The sequence below is a fragment of the Lonchura striata genome, chromosome 10, assembly GCF_046129695.1.
Source record: "Lonchura striata isolate bLonStr1 chromosome 10, bLonStr1.mat, whole genome shotgun sequence".
Classification (NCBI taxonomy): Eukaryota; Metazoa; Chordata; class Aves; order Passeriformes; family Estrildidae; genus Lonchura; species Lonchura striata.
Genome location: NC_134612.1, coordinates 5,247,937 through 5,263,867, shown reverse-complemented (window position 1 = coordinate 5,263,867; position 15,931 = coordinate 5,247,937). Strand labels below are relative to the sequence as shown.

The 15,931-nt window shown below is 45.5% G+C and overlaps 1 protein-coding gene across 3 annotated transcripts; it reads left to right on the top strand.

Moving 5' to 3' along the window:
* The first annotated feature begins 444 nt into the window (after positions 1-444).
* Positions 445-13,854, top strand: RNF168 (ring finger protein 168). 3 transcript variants are annotated; one of them, XM_021545421.2, is made up of 10 exons: positions 445-759; positions 4,899-5,042; positions 5,258-5,442; positions 5,742-5,812; positions 6,678-7,021; positions 8,093-8,169; positions 9,318-9,494; positions 10,152-10,276; positions 10,557-10,644; positions 11,123-13,854. In XM_021545421.2, the coding sequence occupies exons 5-10, from the start codon at positions 6,721-6,723 to the stop codon at positions 12,179-12,181; spliced, it is 1,827 nt and encodes a 608-aa protein (XP_021401096.2). In that variant the 5' UTR covers positions 445-759; positions 4,899-5,042; positions 5,258-5,442; positions 5,742-5,812; positions 6,678-6,720; the 3' UTR covers positions 12,182-13,854. The 3 variants fall into 3 exon arrangements, with proteins under 3 accessions (XP_021401096.2, XP_021401095.2, XP_021401097.2); XM_021545420.2 differs by having other exon boundaries at positions 5,255-5,442; XM_021545422.2 differs by lacking the exon at positions 5,258-5,442.
* Positions 13,855-15,931: the final 2,077 nt, after the last annotated feature.

Here is a 15,931-nt window from a genome sequence, read left to right as displayed (position 1 = left end):
ATTCCTAGTACTGGCTGAGGACATGCTGCACTGGTGGTAGGTTTGGGTTTGTGCTGCTGTGTTTACCAACTGGGCTGTTACCAGACTCATACTATATTGGAAAAATTTCCAGTTCTATTTTTTTACATACAAAACTCTGGAAAATCATTATCTGGTTGTGCTGCCTCTGTTCACCCTTTATGGAAGAGATTCCAACTGTCTTGGTTTTGCTCAAAGCAGCTCCCTGCAACCAAACACAACTCATTCTCATCCAAATCAGATTTTACCTTTGTACCTTTTTAATTAAAACAAAAAACAAAGGCAATCTGCTTGTACAGCCTTTCCCAGCAGGAGACTTTGGCCCAAGACATGATCTGGTGGGCGCATCAGCAAATCAAAGCCAAAACACAGCAATAAAAAAAAAAAAAGGCATAAAATTGTACTTGTTCCTTTTTGTGTTACCTGTGCATGAGTTCATGTGTGAAGACATGGGATCAGTGGGGCAGAGGAAGGGGTCGGGTCGGGCTGTGTGGTTCAGTGTGTGACACATCCATGAACGTGTGTTGGTGCATCCATGACCTATATTTGGATATACAGGCTATAAAAAGCCTTGGAACAAACAACCTCCTGCAGGACTCGGATCCCCTGTCCCTGCTGTTGCTGCCGGCTACAGGAGAGAGGAGCGAGCCCGCTCCAGCTTTTATTTCTTCTCTTGGTGTTCTCCAGGAAGATGGCGAAAGCCAGCATCTCCCTGCGCTCCCTGAACGAGACGCTGAACAGGTCCTGCAGGGCTGGGGAGGGACAGGGAGGGCACGGAGGGCTGGGGCATGGGACAGCTAACACGGGACACCAGGCTAACCTGTGCTTCTCTGGAAACTGCTGTGGGCAACTGGCTGTGAACGGACAGCGGGAGGAAAGAGGGACCGAGCCATCAGCTCCACGGTGGTGTTATTCCCTCCCTGCCATCCTGGCAGTTTGGTGCAGGATTTGGGCAGTTGCTCCATCATCCCTGGCCTGCAGCTGCATGAATTGTCACCAGGCAATGAGGGTACTTGGTCTGTTCAGCATGGAGGACACTGAGGGGAGACCTCGTTGAGGTTTACAACTTCTTCATGAGGGGGAAGGAGGGACAGACACTGATCTCTGTGGTGCCCAGTGACAGGACCTGAGGGAATGGCCTTAAGTTGCATAAGGGGAGGTTTTTGTTGGATATTAGAAAAACATTCTTCTCCCAGAGGGTGGTCAGGCACTGAAGAGGCTTCTCAGGGAATGTCACAGCACCAAAGCTCCCAGAGCTTAAGAAGCATTCAGACAATGCTCTCACAGGGTGGGATTGCTGGGGGGTACAGGAGTGCAGGGCCAGGAGTTGGATCCTTGTGAATCCAACTCAGGATATTCTGTGGTTCTGTGAAATTCAGGCTTGCTGTTCTAATTAGAGATTTCAGGTGAACTTCTGATTTTCAGATCATGCCTCAGAGTCTGGAGAGTGGTTATCATGAGCAAAAAAGAACCCCAAGAATGGACCTTTCTTAAAAGTTTTAGGAAAGCAAATCACCATCACTGGGGAATCAGGTCATAGGTGATGCTGATTCACCCTCCATTTCCAAAGCCTGCACTTGGCAGAGGAATGTGACCAACAGGTTCATAGACTTCCTGAAAAATAATCTGGCCTCAGCTGCCCCCGCTGGCACCAGTTCCTGCTCGGCTGTGCAGCAGCAGGCACCAGTGGTGGTGGCTCAGGGCAGATACAAAGATACGAGCATGGATCTTCAGGAAAAACAGTCAAAAAAGGGTCAGAAATTCTCAGCAGTTAGAGGTAGGAAGGATACTGTCCCCACACTCTGGATTTTCACGTTCCTGAAAGGGAGGTGAGGCCCTGGCACAGGCTGCCCAGAGAAGCTGTAGCTTCCCTGGATCCCTGGAAATGCCCAAGGCCAGGTTGGATGGGGTTTGGAGCAACCTGGGATAGTGGAAGGTGTCCCTGCCCATGGCAGGGGGTGGAATGAGTTGGGCTTTAAGGTCCTTCCACTCAACCATTCTGGGATTCTAGGATATTTTACATTTAAAGGCAAACTATGCAGTGTTGAGACTTTTAAAAGTCAAATCAGGTGTCATACATACACCTGTGGTTTACCTGCAGTGAAAAGGATCCCTGTTGAGAGTATCACAGCTGATGGGATGCAGTACTTCTGCTTAGGAAATGAGTGATTATGTGTTGACAGACAGACAGCTGACAGACTTGGAAAGAAACTGCTCTTGTCGAGGTACTGCTCCTAACTGTTAGTTCATCCACAGCCTTTATAACTCTGATTCACATGATGGTGAACACAAAAGTAGCTATTGGAGACCGGACCAGAAGGAGAAACAGTGAAACAACTCCTAAAAGAAAAAAGTGAAAATTAATTCTGTGGGAATCTACTTGAAGAAGTGTGTGTCTAATGTACCATGGAGTGAGTGAATGGGGAAGGCTTGGAGAAGTGTGGGATGCTGCACTGGCCTGGAAAATCAAACCCATGTGACAGCTCTAAAATATCATTTTCTGTAAATGCCTGAATAGCAGAAATAAGGTCTCACAAAGAACCACACTTCCAGAGAAGTGGGAATGCTGGAGCTTCTACTGTATGGCTTCCAAATATGTTCTGTGTGCTAACAAGAGAGGAATTTTAAAAGCTTTCTGGTAAAGAATGGGGATGTGGTTTGTCTGTACACTAGTCAGAGTTAGAGGTCGCTGACTTAGTGGTAACTTCACTTACACTAAAGGAAAAAGTGTTCAGAGGTCATGATGGAAATGAAAATGGGAGGTTTAATCCATTCTTCCTCTTTTCATTCCAAACTTAGATCAAGAGGCAGCAGCACTCAGTCTATCAGAATTCAGTTACAGCTGTGGGAGATCAGTTATGGATCTACCATGGTATAACTGAACAGACATTTTTAGATCCAAAATTGGCAAATGCTTAAATGTTTATTGCAGGTGCTTGAAAACACAGAAGATTAATTTACAGAAAGGCAGTAAAAAATGTTTGAGAGATAAAACTGGTCAAATAGTAAAGCATTGGACTGAAGCCTGCTGAGAAACCACTGCTGCACTGAGAGTAGCATTAGTGATGAGATCTTAGATAACTTTACTCCTACTTGTAGAGGAGGAAGTTGGAGAATGGGCCGTGTGGAAGCTTATTTACCTTGACAAAAAGCTGCAAACCAACAATTCACCGGCAAGAACACTCATTATCTGACAAACCAGCTCTGGAAGTCATTCACAGCAAAGCCCAACTCACCTCACCTCAGTTTCTGCACTTCCTCTCTCAGTGCTGACAGATTCGATCCAATTATGACACATCAATCCTTCGGGTTTTTCTGAACTCCCTACATTTCTACATGACACCAGCTTAGTTTCCAATTAAAAGTTCAATTTTCATCCCAAAATTCTTGCTGAAGCAAGAGGAGTCCTGCCACAGTAAGATGAGCTCCACCAGGCTGCAGAGGAAGCCTCTAGCCTCAAGAAACAACAGCAAATCGTTAGACAAGGATCTGCCAGACAATGAATTAAGGTCGGGGATACTTAGTAAAATATGCCACTGTTGAGGTCTTTTTATTTTCTCTTCATTCAGGTCAGCTGCAGACAGAATCAAAAATAGGGTTTAGTTTGAAGGAGGAGGCAGGAGTAGAGGCAGGCAGGGATAGGGAGGAGCTGCTGATAGGAAAAAATGGCATTTTGGGTCTCTTATAACAACAGGCATTAAAATGCCATGGGATACATACCAAAGAATGGAAAAATGTTTGAAGGGTTTTCTTTTCCTTTTTATTTTTTAATGTCATCACCAGCTGCTGTGTATTTTGTCCTTACAAAAAGTTCATTCAAATACATGTAATAGAGTGTTTAACACAGGTAGGTCACAGAAGCAGTGGAGCAAACTAGGAATGAAAAAAAGGTAAGATAAAGAAAAATATGTAGGTAATATTTGCTGATAGTGTAGTTATTGTTAGGTGATACAGCCTGAAGTTTTTCCAGTAAAATAAAAAGAAAAATCACAAAAAATTCTGTAAGGAGTAGGTGATGCTCTGCTAGCAAATCACTATTGTCTACATGGTACTGAGATAGTTTTTCAGTATTTAAGAAGGAACTTTGAATTATTTACATTAGCTTTCAGATCCTCAGGATTCTCAAAAACACACCTCAATGTCAATCAGGTACCTGAGGAAAATGTGGACAAAACTCTGTATAAAAACCACCCACAGTGACAGGAACCCAGCACACCCTGTATCTCCAGGAAAGAGAGAAATGGGTACAAAAATAAATACATTACCTTGTCTCAACATAGCAAGTTCTTTTAAACCAGGCAGTTTTCTTCAGCAAAAGTGGAGCGGCTTAAACTCAAAACCTCATCTTTATAATTTCCAATTTTAAATAGGGAGAAACACAACAGACATCCAATAATGAAAAAGCAGTTAATAAATACAAGCTATGAAGTAGTTTTTATCACAGTTGTTCCATGGAAGGACAGTCCTATTAAAAAACCACTGCGGGTGGCTTGTTTATTGTTTGTATAGTTTTTAACCAGAGGAGTAATGAGAAGTTCTCCTCAATGTTAAAATGGTTCAAAAGACCATGACATGACAAATAAAAGCATAAATCACCTCAAAATGTGTTAAGAGAAAAACCTATGCCACTGATAATGCATATGGTTGAGAGCCACAGATATATCTACCTACTAATTTTGCAGATGTATTTGGAGATGTTAAGATCTCTGCACCAGGAAACGGCCAAAAAGATGTGACAACAAACCTTGACTTTTAGTGGTGTTCCCAGAAACCTTGGGAGGGCCCCTAGAAGGGGGTCTGAAGCTGTGCACAATGCAATGTCGTGACAGAAAGCCCCGAATGCTTCCGAAATTCCCTTACTCTCGTTTTCCACCGCGCAGAGTAGAAGGCAGGCTGCTGTCCCTGGAGGCTCGCTTCGCAGAGCTGGACTGCAGCCTGCGGAGCCTGGCGCACGCGTTTGAGCTGCAGGCGGAGGCGATGGAGGAGGACCTGCGGCGGGATGTGCCGTGGGCACCCGCGGACAGGTGAGCCCAGCCAGGACCACACCAGGCAGCAGAGCCCCGCACTGCCGGAACGGGGCCGCGGCTGCCCCGGCTCCTCAGCAGCCTCACAGGGAAGGATTTACTCCTCACATCCCACCCAGCGCAGCTCCCTGGCTGAGGGAGCCGTTCCCGCCCGCCCGCCACCGCAGCCTAGCCCGCCTTCCCCCTGAGGGGCCGCGGCCTCTGTCTCCCAGCAGGCTCGGCGGAGCAGGTGGAAAAGGAGAAGGAGGAGGCAGAAGAAGAGGAGGAGAAGAAGGAAGGAGAGAAGGAGAAGGAGGAGAAGGAGGCGGAGCCCTCGGCCGGGCGGCGGGAACTGCCCCTGAGTGAGGGGCGGGGCGGAGCCGCCATTGCGGAGCCGCGGCCTTTGCCGGCCTCGGGAGCGGTGGGTGCCGAGGCCGCGCTGGGACCCTCAGGGCTGGGGTGACGGGCACGGAGGGGGACGAGGGGCTCCCTTTTCGCTGGGCGCCGACGTCCTGGGGGTTATTTTTTGTCAATAAAAATAGCGGAAATAATAAAACCTGCCTTAACGTGTATTTGTCTCCATGGAGAGTTCTCTGTGAGGAATGGCAGCCTTTCTTTCAAGGGCCTCCTGTCTCTGAAGCTGCCTGTTTAAGAAGCTTGTTACTTAAATATCAGTGGGTTTCTTCTTTTGCTGTACATGTCTTGTTTTCTCTCCCACAGTATTGCTGGTCCAAGTGGAAAAATCGTGTGAGGAGACAGATGACCCCCACAGTTTCAAGTCATACAAAAAGGTGCTGAAGTTTTCATTCTTTATCTATCTTAACAAAAAGACGAATTTTAACTTTATAGTCCTAGCTTAAGCAAGCGAATGAGAAAGAAGCTGCTCTGCTCTGGTGTATTTCACCTTCAGAACATGCTGGAAGCAAGCTTGTGCCAAAAGCAGCTGTCAAAGGATGTTCACATTCTGAAAAAATGAGTGAATGGAAGGTTAAGGTAACTGGAGTAACATATCCAGCATATCTTATCATTGATAGGGAGTGATGGGAGAAGATGGGAGTAACAGAAGGTGGCTGGAAAAGCTCTCACCTTTTCCCTCCTCACCACCTCCTTCCTATCTCCAAAGCATCTGTTACAGCTCATATGAAACTGCAGTAGGAAAACCTGGTACAGTTTTTCTATGACTTCTGTAAAGCTCTGCTTCTTCCTCAGGAATCTCTCAGGCCCTGAGAAAAGCAATCACTTAAACAGCAACTATTTCTAAATCCATTAACATTTTCTTGCAGTAGTGTTGTTTTAATTTTTTAAGATTTTCTAAAGCCTTCTGAGTTTACATTCTTGTAACAAACTTTTTCACATACTTTCTGTAAATAACTTACTGTTTTATGTTCTTTTATAGAGGCAGAGAATTTTAGTAGACTAGTAGTTTATCCAGTGTCATTGGAGAGGTAACAATTTCACCCTCCAATCCACTGTCACCTTTGGGAAACCATAAATGCTAGAGTCAGAAAATAAACTTTCTCTTTTTTACCTTCACAATAACAACAGCTCACGTCGTGCTTTCTCGTGTCCTTTAGTGACAAAGTAGCTCTAAGACATTTTGTATTTTCCTTTATTTTACTTCCCATAAGGAACCTAAATGTTTCTTTTGGCTTTCAGGCCCTGATGTTGTCCTAGTGCTGTTCCTCTACCTCACGTCAGTATGTCGAAGAAATCCACGGCCCCGCTTTCCCTGTCCGACTGCCTCTGCCAGATTTGCATGGAGATCTTCGTGGAGCCTGTCACGCTGCCGTGCAGCCATACCCTCTGTAATTCCTGCTTCCAGATGACAGTGGAAAAGGCCAGCCTTTCTTGCCCCTTTTGTAGGCGTCGAGTCTCTTCCTGGGCACGGTACAATACTCGCAGAAATACTCTTATCAACTGGGAGCTCTGGGAGAAGATTCAGAAGAATTACCCAGAGGAGTGTGAGCGCAGGATGAACGGACAGGATTTGGATGAGGAAAGTAAGTGAAATGTCTCTTGTCCTGGGATGTCTCTGCTTTGCCACAGGAATTCCTGTGGGTGGACTTCAGATGTTGGGGAATACAGAGCTGTGGGTAGGCAGGTGTGTTACTGCTGGCAGAGACAGAGCTCTCCTGCAAAAGGGGCAGGGGACAGGTGAGCAATGCCTTCTTCATTTGTAGCACAGAGGATGAAAATTACATTGTCTGGTGATTTCAGGTATTTGATCATGCCTTTGGTGCGGGGTATTTGGTGTGTGGCTGCCTGACCTTGTTCATTGCTCATTTGCAGCTGTAGCATCTACAGGCAGAGTGTTTGAGTCTGTGGGTGTGTTTCTTTATCACTGTCAAGTTAGTGAAGTGGTTAGAAGATTTTTAGGTGTTAATTAGTTTGGTTGAAATTCCAGGGGTTCGGTCAATGCAAGAATCCGAGCTGAAAATTGTGGTGTCAGAGAGAAGGAAGTGAAATCTGATTAACTTTTTGAAGAATGATTTTGGTGTTTATGATGTTACAAGTGCACTTGGGGGACATTTTGATAGGCTGGCCATTGGGCTACTTGTTCGCTTGCACTGTTCTGAGGTCTTTTTAATGAAAAAAGAGTGAAAGACATAAATTATGGTCAGCGTACCAACAGAGAACGAATGAGGGAATGGTTTCGGATGGGTGAAACCTTAAAGATCTTCCCATTCCACCTCCCTGCCATGGGCAGGACACCTTCCACTAGACCAGGGTGCTCCAAGCTCCATCCAGCCTGGCCTTGGACGCTTCCAGGGATAGGACAGCAACAGCTTCTCTGGGAAACTTGTTCCGTTGTACTTACTTTGTATGCAGTGCTTGGGAAACACTGCCTGTTCCTGCCACTCCATAACACCACACTTTTCTATAGTGTAAACTTTATTCCTTTATATTTTTTGCTTTACTCCTTCCTTTTTTCAATCACAGCACTTGATTTATGTCAAATCATTTCCATGACAGGGTATGGAGTTAAAATCCTTTGTTGTTGTTGAAATCCTTTGTTGATAACTGTAAGGAATTTGTTGACTTTGGTTTTTCTTCTCCTTCCTCTTGATTAGTCTGTGTCCCCAAGCCGCAGCACCAGCTGAGCAAGCCTGGGGAACTGAGGCAGGAATATGAGGCAGAGATTAGTAAGGTAAGTCTAAAAATACATTTAAAAAGCATAAATGTTTCATATCCACTTATTTGAATTGTTCCTACAAACAGCTATAATTTTATTTAATAACAAAGATATTTTAATGGGCACTGCATCTGCAAGAACATACATACTGGTCACTTCTGGATCATGAATTAAATTGGTGAAAGAGATTTCTTTGTATTTGACATGAGGTGACATTCTTGATCTATACCTCCTACCTCATCTCTCAGTCGATGTACATAAAAGTAGCAAATATAGAAATTTGGAACTGTTTGGGCTTTGGTTTTATATTTGTCTTCTTGATTGCCCTCCAAGTAAGAGACCTCAATTAGATAACCTTCAGTAATGAACATACAGCAGTATTTCTTCTTTGCTCACTCTGTTACCTGTGCTCATTTGAAAATCAGTAAAAAATCTAAAGAATTCTCAGTTTTGGCTTACTTAAGGATCCTTCTTCCAATTCGGACACAGTAGTATTAAGATTTAGAGTTGGAATGTATGGGAATGCACTTTTCTCTGAGAGTCCCTTGCTGGTGATTACAGGAGCACATGAAGCAGAGGACTGGGGGGAATTTCCAAACAAAGCTTTATTCTTGAAGTACTTTGCAGTACTTCCTCATGGAGTTGCTGGTAACTGATCTCTCAGCATGTCTGCTGTAAGAAAGGCAGGTGTAAAATTCCTGACTGCTGACTTGGGGTTTGCGTGTTTCAGGAGAGCAGCACTGTTCTAGAACAGAGACGTTCTGTCTTTGGGATGTATCATGATAAAAGCAGGTTGAGCAAATGCTGTGGGATAGCTGGCATTCAGTCTTAGACAGAATTCTAATCTTACTTTCTCTGTAGATCCATGTATTTGGAGACCTTAGTTTTGTTACCAATACTTCGAGAAGGTGAAGAATGGAGTTTAACCTTGCAGGTTATTGGTATCTTAGAGAAACCCGAAGGTTTGTCACTGTGGTCAAACCCAAGGCTCTACACACAGCATCCGTATGATTCTTACATCTTTGAGACTCGTGCGATGAAATGCTGCTGTGTTTTGTGAACAGTGAATGGTTCATGTTTAAGCAGTGTCAGCTGAGAGGTTCTGGTGTAAAGTGTGGCCCTGCAGCAGTAACCAGGTGGATTTTTTCCAACATCTGGTTTAGGTGGAGGCAGAAAGGCGAGCGCACGAGCAGGAGGAGAACAAAGCGAGTGAGGAATACATCCAGCGGCTGCTGGCAGAGGAGGAGGAGGAGCACAGGCTGGCAGAAGAGAGACGGAAGGAGATGGAGAAGCAGCTGAAGCAAGATGAAGAGCTGGCCTGGCAGCTCAGTAACAGTCTGGTGAGTTAGGATTGAGTGGGACAGCAGCAAATATCAATGTAGTGCAAGCAGCTTGGACTTCTCAGAGCAAATGTTAAAATTTGGAGTAGTTAAAATTTATTTTAGTTGCAGGTGAAAGCTGTTGTCATTCCCCAGTACTTTAAAGCCTTGATTGACCATTAATTTTTGAAAAGCCAGGGGGGATGGTGAAGCCTGTGCAAACCACACTTGAAATCCAGCACCCAGCATGTGTGCTGCATGTTTTCATTGTGAAACATTTTAAAACATTGATTTTCTGCTGTATGCTTCCTTTTCCTCATGTTTTTAAAAATCCTTCTCTGGAAGAAATGAATATGTGTAACCTGTACTGAAGGAAGGAACATACAGTGAAAATGTACCTGACCTTTTGGAGGTGTTTTTTTTCATTTTATTAATTTGTTTTGCTTAGTTGAATTTTTGCTACCCAGTGATGAAACCTGTGTACTTATTTGAGCAAAGCCTCCTGTCACTCAGTGTTAGATCTAATGTTTCTTTCTCTTAACCGTCTGTTACTCACAGTTCTGGAATTCTTTGGACAACAATAACTAATTCTGCAGCAAAACCCAAGCAGTTCTCTGAGGTTTCTGCAGTTTTTATTGTGTTTTGTTTTACCTAATGTTGTTTTTCATTGTCTGGAAGAATGAGGATCCCGAGGGACACGTGCCCGGCAGCCCGTCACCAGCACACAGCCTCTCCAGTCAGACATCCCCACTTATCCTGAGCAAGGCAAAGAACAAACCAAGCAACTCTGGAGACATTCAGAAGTAAGGGATTTAGCCAAGTGTTTCTTTAATTATTGACCTGTTCAGGGTCCCTCAGCCCCATTTGCTTCTTTGTAATGCTGTAGGCCAGCTTCCCGAGATAACTGGGGACAAACGTGAAGTGTTGAAGTTTAAAACATTTCCTCATAGGAGGAGAAGCCATACACTTGCCTTCTTGTTGTTTTTTGTGTGTCAGAATGAACCTGAAGATCTTGAATAATGCAAAGGACTGACAATTTAAGGACAAAAATATTTAAAGAGGTATCCTTCTTTTCTTTTAAAGGTATCTGTCTCCAAAAAATTATGGTATGTTGGGATCAGCATTGTTCTCCAGTGCCACAGGAAGAGCCAGGAGCAACTCTATCTCTGGGGTAAGAGGAATCAGTTTGTTATAAATCTCACAGTTAGTAATTATGGGATATTTTCCCCTTGCCTGTACGGTTCTAGTCTTCTATTCCCCTTGCATATTGGCACTGGGCAGGTTATATTGCCCTTTTTGAGCTACCTTTGGTATTCATGGTTTGCAGTACTGAAGCCTACTGGAAGAGGGTGCACCCTGATTTACAGCATTCCATGGTTGCCTGTCTGATCATTCCTGTAAAGCCTTCAAAGAAGATGAGCATTTAGTCTGAATCACTGATAAGAGGAAAATGCTGCAGTTGTGGCTTCAGTCCTTTAGCTGGGCTTCTGCAGTTATTTTAAATATTTTCATTATTATTAACCAGGTATTTTTCAAAAAGAGAAGATCACTCAATGGCAATGCAGCCATGAGAAGCGAGTTTGGTATTTATTCACACCCATGGGCTTTTGATAAATTTACTTCATTAGTGGTGTCTTCCTTTTCTTCAGGAGATCAACAGCAATGAAGGCAGCAGTTCTGCAGTGCAGGATGAGCAAGAGGAAATGCCAACCCTGTCTCCACAGCTGACCAGTGTAAACAAAGATTCTGGAGCTAAGGATTCATTTTTGGAATCATGCCTGAACTATTTCAGTGCCTCAGCTTCAGGTGAAACTGTCACTACTGTCAAGCAGGAAAAAATACCAGGACCAAATGGTTTAGAAGATGGAGTTCCCAATGCACTTCATGGAACCACAGAAGGGGAAGGGTCTAGGACAGTTCTTCGTAGATCCAAAGGAGATGATGATGGAATTGAGTCAGACAGTGGCAATTTGACACATGTCCAAAGGGTAAACCTTGAAAAGTCTGATGAAACTTCTGCCTCTGGTATAAATTGTGTGATGTCTGACAGCCAGACCACGTTAGGTGGTCTGGGGAGGGGGGCTGGATACTCAAATGAAGAGACACCAGAGAGGCCACAGAACTCTAAGGAGACTCCCAAAAGGAAGCTAGTGGAGGCCCCAGCTGATGCCATGATTGACTTGGACATGCTTGATAAGAGGAGAAGAACCTTTTCAGAAAGTGTAGAAGAGCAAGGAGAGCAGATGAATGATTTTAACTTGCAGACACAAAGAGCCTTTGAGCAGGAGTTCTATGAAAGGCGCAGGCAGGAGGAGCAGGACAGGCTCTTGGCTCTGCAGCTGCAAAAGGAGCTGGACAAGGAGGAAAGGACACTGAACCGACAGAAGGGCTCTCCAGACGAGTATCTGCTCCGCACCAAACCACCCCGCTCTGGGAAAGACTCTTCTGCCAGGAAGGGAAGCTCCAAGGCAAAAGACTCAAAGGGATCAAAAACACAGGCTGAAACCAATCACTACAAGTCTCGGAAAGGTTCCTGCAATGAAAACTGGCAGTCCCCTGCTAGGGTCCGGGTGAAATCCCCCAGCATCAAGGAAGGAAAGGTTTTGAATTGTGTGGTTAATACCAGTGACACAAATGATATTTGTTCACTGCCTAAGAACAAGCAAAAGACAATCCTGCAGATGTTTAAAAGCCCTGTTGCAGAGTAGATCAGAGCCATGGACATATGGTGGAATAGGAATGGGAACTGTGGTGATGTTCTTCTGTGCTAGGCAAAGCTTCCCTAAGCACTTTTGCGTGGTTGCTTTGGAGGGGAACCACTCTGGGCAACAGTGCTGTGAGTTCTGAGATGTTCTAGTAACATATACCCCCAGAATGTAACATTTTAAAATTGTTCTTTTCTTGATTATTATTTTCTAGCAGTTGCAGCACTTCTTGCAGGAATCAGAGCATTTCTTATTTTCTAACTTGCATTTACATGGAGTGTGAATACTGGTAGTGTTGGAAAACAAGGATAACTGATGGTCTGATCTAAAAATGAGAATTTGAAGCCTTTAATGGAAAAGATGCACATTCCATGGAGGAAACAAATGAAAAACGAGCCTGTATTCTCAGCTGGCTGTCAGCTGCAAGGTTGAAGCTTCCATCAGCACAACCACTGTTCTGTAAATCAAAGCACGTTGCTGGAATTTAGGCTGTTGCTGGAATTGCATTGTTGGCACACCCATTAACACGAGTGTAAGCAGACAGTCACTCTTTCCCTCTCATATGGTAACCCCTCCCTTGGACAAAGAGGAAAGAAACAGGTCATTCTCCACTGTCAAAGCCAAGGATCTTCATGGATGCCAAGGCTCTGGGCTCCCATTCACCTCTGTTCACAGAGATCCCTCCTGCAGATCCCATCTTCCCTGTTGTTGAGAACAAGATACTTCTGTTTTCTTGTTAATATCCTGTTAATTGTACATGTTAATGTACAATTGTTACTATACATAATGCTGTTTAATTTTCATACTCAAACTGGTTTGAGTGTGATTAAAACAACAGTCCAGAAGCCAGTTATGATGGAGAAAGGTGAAAGGGAAAGAAGCAACTGAAGACTGGAGTTGTCAGTAATGACATAACATGACAGTAATTAGAGATTCATACAAGTGCCCTGCCTGGCTATAACTGTTTTCCTCCATTTTTAGAGGCATTACTAAATGCTGTTCCTGTTGGGTTTAAAACTAAAATAACTCAAACTGTAATTTAGATGTGGAGGTGCTGAGGCCTGTAGGAAGTTGAGGCTGAGGAAGAGGCAACCAGAGGAAGTTCTCTTGCTAATTGTTTAATCTGTTTTCTGAAGCCATATTTTAGCTTTTCTTTGCTTCTTTGGAGCTACTTTTGCACTGTCTGTGTTTGAAATGGAGCCAAGTGCCAGCTGCAGTGCTGAAGGGTGTGTGCTAGTCATCAAAGTCAGAAAATGTTTGAATTTTGTCCTTTATTTGAACCCCATTGAGCACTTTAATTCTGTTATAGGGCATTCCTAACAGACTAGTTTCTTCAGCAGCATCTTTTGATTGTTAAAGTTTTAAAAAAAGAAATTTTGTGGAAAGCATGACCAGCACACTGAGCCAAAAATATGAATTGTTGGGTTTTTTTCCCCCCCAAAGCCTGCACCTCTTTATCATTGGTAGGCTTCTCATAAATAAATGTTCTGTTCAGAGATGTTTTTTGAGGAAGTTACAACAGGTGACTAATGGCAAATCCTTAGTTTTTTCTCCTGCTGCCTCAGCCATTTTTCTGGAAGCTTTCCTTCAATATGGGTCTGTTTTTGCATAATCCTTAACACAGTTGGGATTCTTTTCTGATGTTAAAAAAAAAATTAAAAAGTTTTTTTAAGGCAGAGCTACTGACTTTCCATGCTGGTGACCCTCAGCCTTTCCAGTCAGGGTAAGCCTGTAAAAAAAAAAACAACAACCATTTTCAAAGCAGAATGCAAAAAAAAAAAAAAAAAACAACAAAAAAAAACCCCAAAAAACCAGGACTGAAAACTGATTGATAGATAACAAAAAACTTAACTGCAAAATCTACAATACCTGTCACGTATAGCAGCAGCCTTATCCAAGGTGGGATGCTGCAAGTCCCCAAATGATCCCATTCCTCACCACATCCATGGCACAATAATCTTCACTAGGCATACTTGGGCTTATTCTTTTAGGTCTTCATTGTTAGAGGGTGGAATTTGGCCACTGCTGAATGGATTTTGGTTGTACCAGCAGCTTGTTTCTGACCCTATAGTCTGGGAGCTTTGAGGCAGGTGAAATCAGCTTTGTTTTAGTGCTGTTGGTGAAGCAGGAGACTATTTGAGAGGTCTGGGCTGGTGTAACCATTCACTGCTGCTCACCTGCCTTCAGCCCTGATGATTAATTTGTCTTGTTTGTGAACAAGTTCAGCTCATCCAACTTCCAGGAAAAACAAGTGCCAAAACCACAGATACTTTACAGATTTGGTTGCTTCTCTGGGCACCAGAGCTGGTGTGGGAATGAGAGGCGGTAAGAGAGGGAACAGATGTACCTGTTTCCATGGCAGTGAGGTAATGAATTATTAGAATTCTAGGGAAATCTCAGCTTTCTGTGGTACTCAGAGCTGACAAGTGTTACTGGCAGGGTGTTCAGCAGCAAGGCAGCCACATTCCTGCTGTCTCAGGAAACTGAAAGGAGTAAAACATTCCTTTCCTGATATTTCTTCAGGTGGCCTGGGGATCAGAAACACCTGGTATGGCAAGTGGGGACAAAGCCAAGGGTTTCCTCTTCTGGCTTTGTGACAGTGATGGCAGGGCTGCCCTGTCAGGGCTGCCTGGACCAGTGCAGGTGAGCTATTCCTTGACCACCTCAGGTCCTGTCCTACAGAATCCCAGAATGGGTCAGGCTGGAAGGGACCTCAGTGGGTCCATCTGCTCCAGCAGGGCCATCCCAGAGCCCATGGCACACATTGTGTCCAGACATCTCTGGGATATCTGCAGTGAGGGAGGCTCCACACCCTCTCTGGGTCTGTTCAGGGCTCCATCACTGCCCAGGAAAGTTCTTCCTCATGTCCAGGTGGAACTTGCTGGGCTCAGTCCCTGCCCGTGGCTCTGGTGCCATTGCTGGGCCCCCGGAGCAGAGCCTGGGCCCTGCTCTGGCCCTGCCTGCACCCAGGGACAGGCAGGGACAGGCAGAGACACACAGGGACAGGCAGAGACACACTGGGACAGGTAGGGACACCCAGGGACAGACAGGGACACACTGGGACAGGCAGAGACACACAGGGACACACAGGGACATGCAGGGACAGGCAGGGAGAGCAAGGGACAGGCAGGGACACCCAGGGACACACTGGGACAGGCAGGGCTGAGGCCCCTCTCAGCTGGGCTCCTCTCCAGGCTGAGCAGCCCCAGCTCCCTCAACCTTTCCTCATCAGGGAGATGCCCCAGGCCCTTCAGCATCTCCACAGCTTCCCCTAGACCCGCTCCAGCAGCTCCACTATCTCCTCTCTTGAGGGGCCCAGAGCTGGGCACAGCACTCGCAGGGCTGGCAGAGGCACAGCATCACTCCCTGACCTGCTGTCAGTGCTGTTCGCAGTGTCCCTCAGGGTCCCACTGGTTCTTCTGGCCCCCAGGACACACTGCCGGCTCTGGAACAGCTGGTTGCCTGCCAGAACGCCCAGGTCCTTCCCAGCAGCGCTGCTCTCCAGCAGGTCACGCCCGGCCTGTGCCGGTGATCCGGGCTATTCCCGGTGTCTCCCCTGCACTCGGCCCGCTGCGCCGCGGGCCTTTTTAATGGGGTAAATCCGCGTGGGAGCCCCGGGTGCGTGACCTGAGAATGCCGGTCCGCATCCAAGGCCCGCGTCCCTCGGAAGCGGCGGGTCGGGAATTCCGGGGGCGTTCCCAGGGAGAGCCGCTGAGGCGGCGGGGGGGGGGAAAGGAGAGCGTTGCCACGGCA

Bases quoted from the DNA above. Each gene is read 5' to 3' on its own strand.
- RNF168 (XM_021545422.2), top strand. From the start codon at position 6,721: ATGTCGAAGAAATCCACGGCCCCGCTTTCCCTGTCCGACTGCCTCTGC. The intron at 8,170-9,317 runs GTAAGTCTAAAA...CATCTGGTTTAG, and splicing joins ATGAGGCAGAGATTAGTAAG to GTGGAGGCAGAAAGGCGAGC. The intron at 9,495-10,151 runs GTGAGTTAGGAT...ATTGTCTGGAAG, and splicing joins GGCAGCTCAGTAACAGTCTG to AATGAGGATCCCGAGGGACA.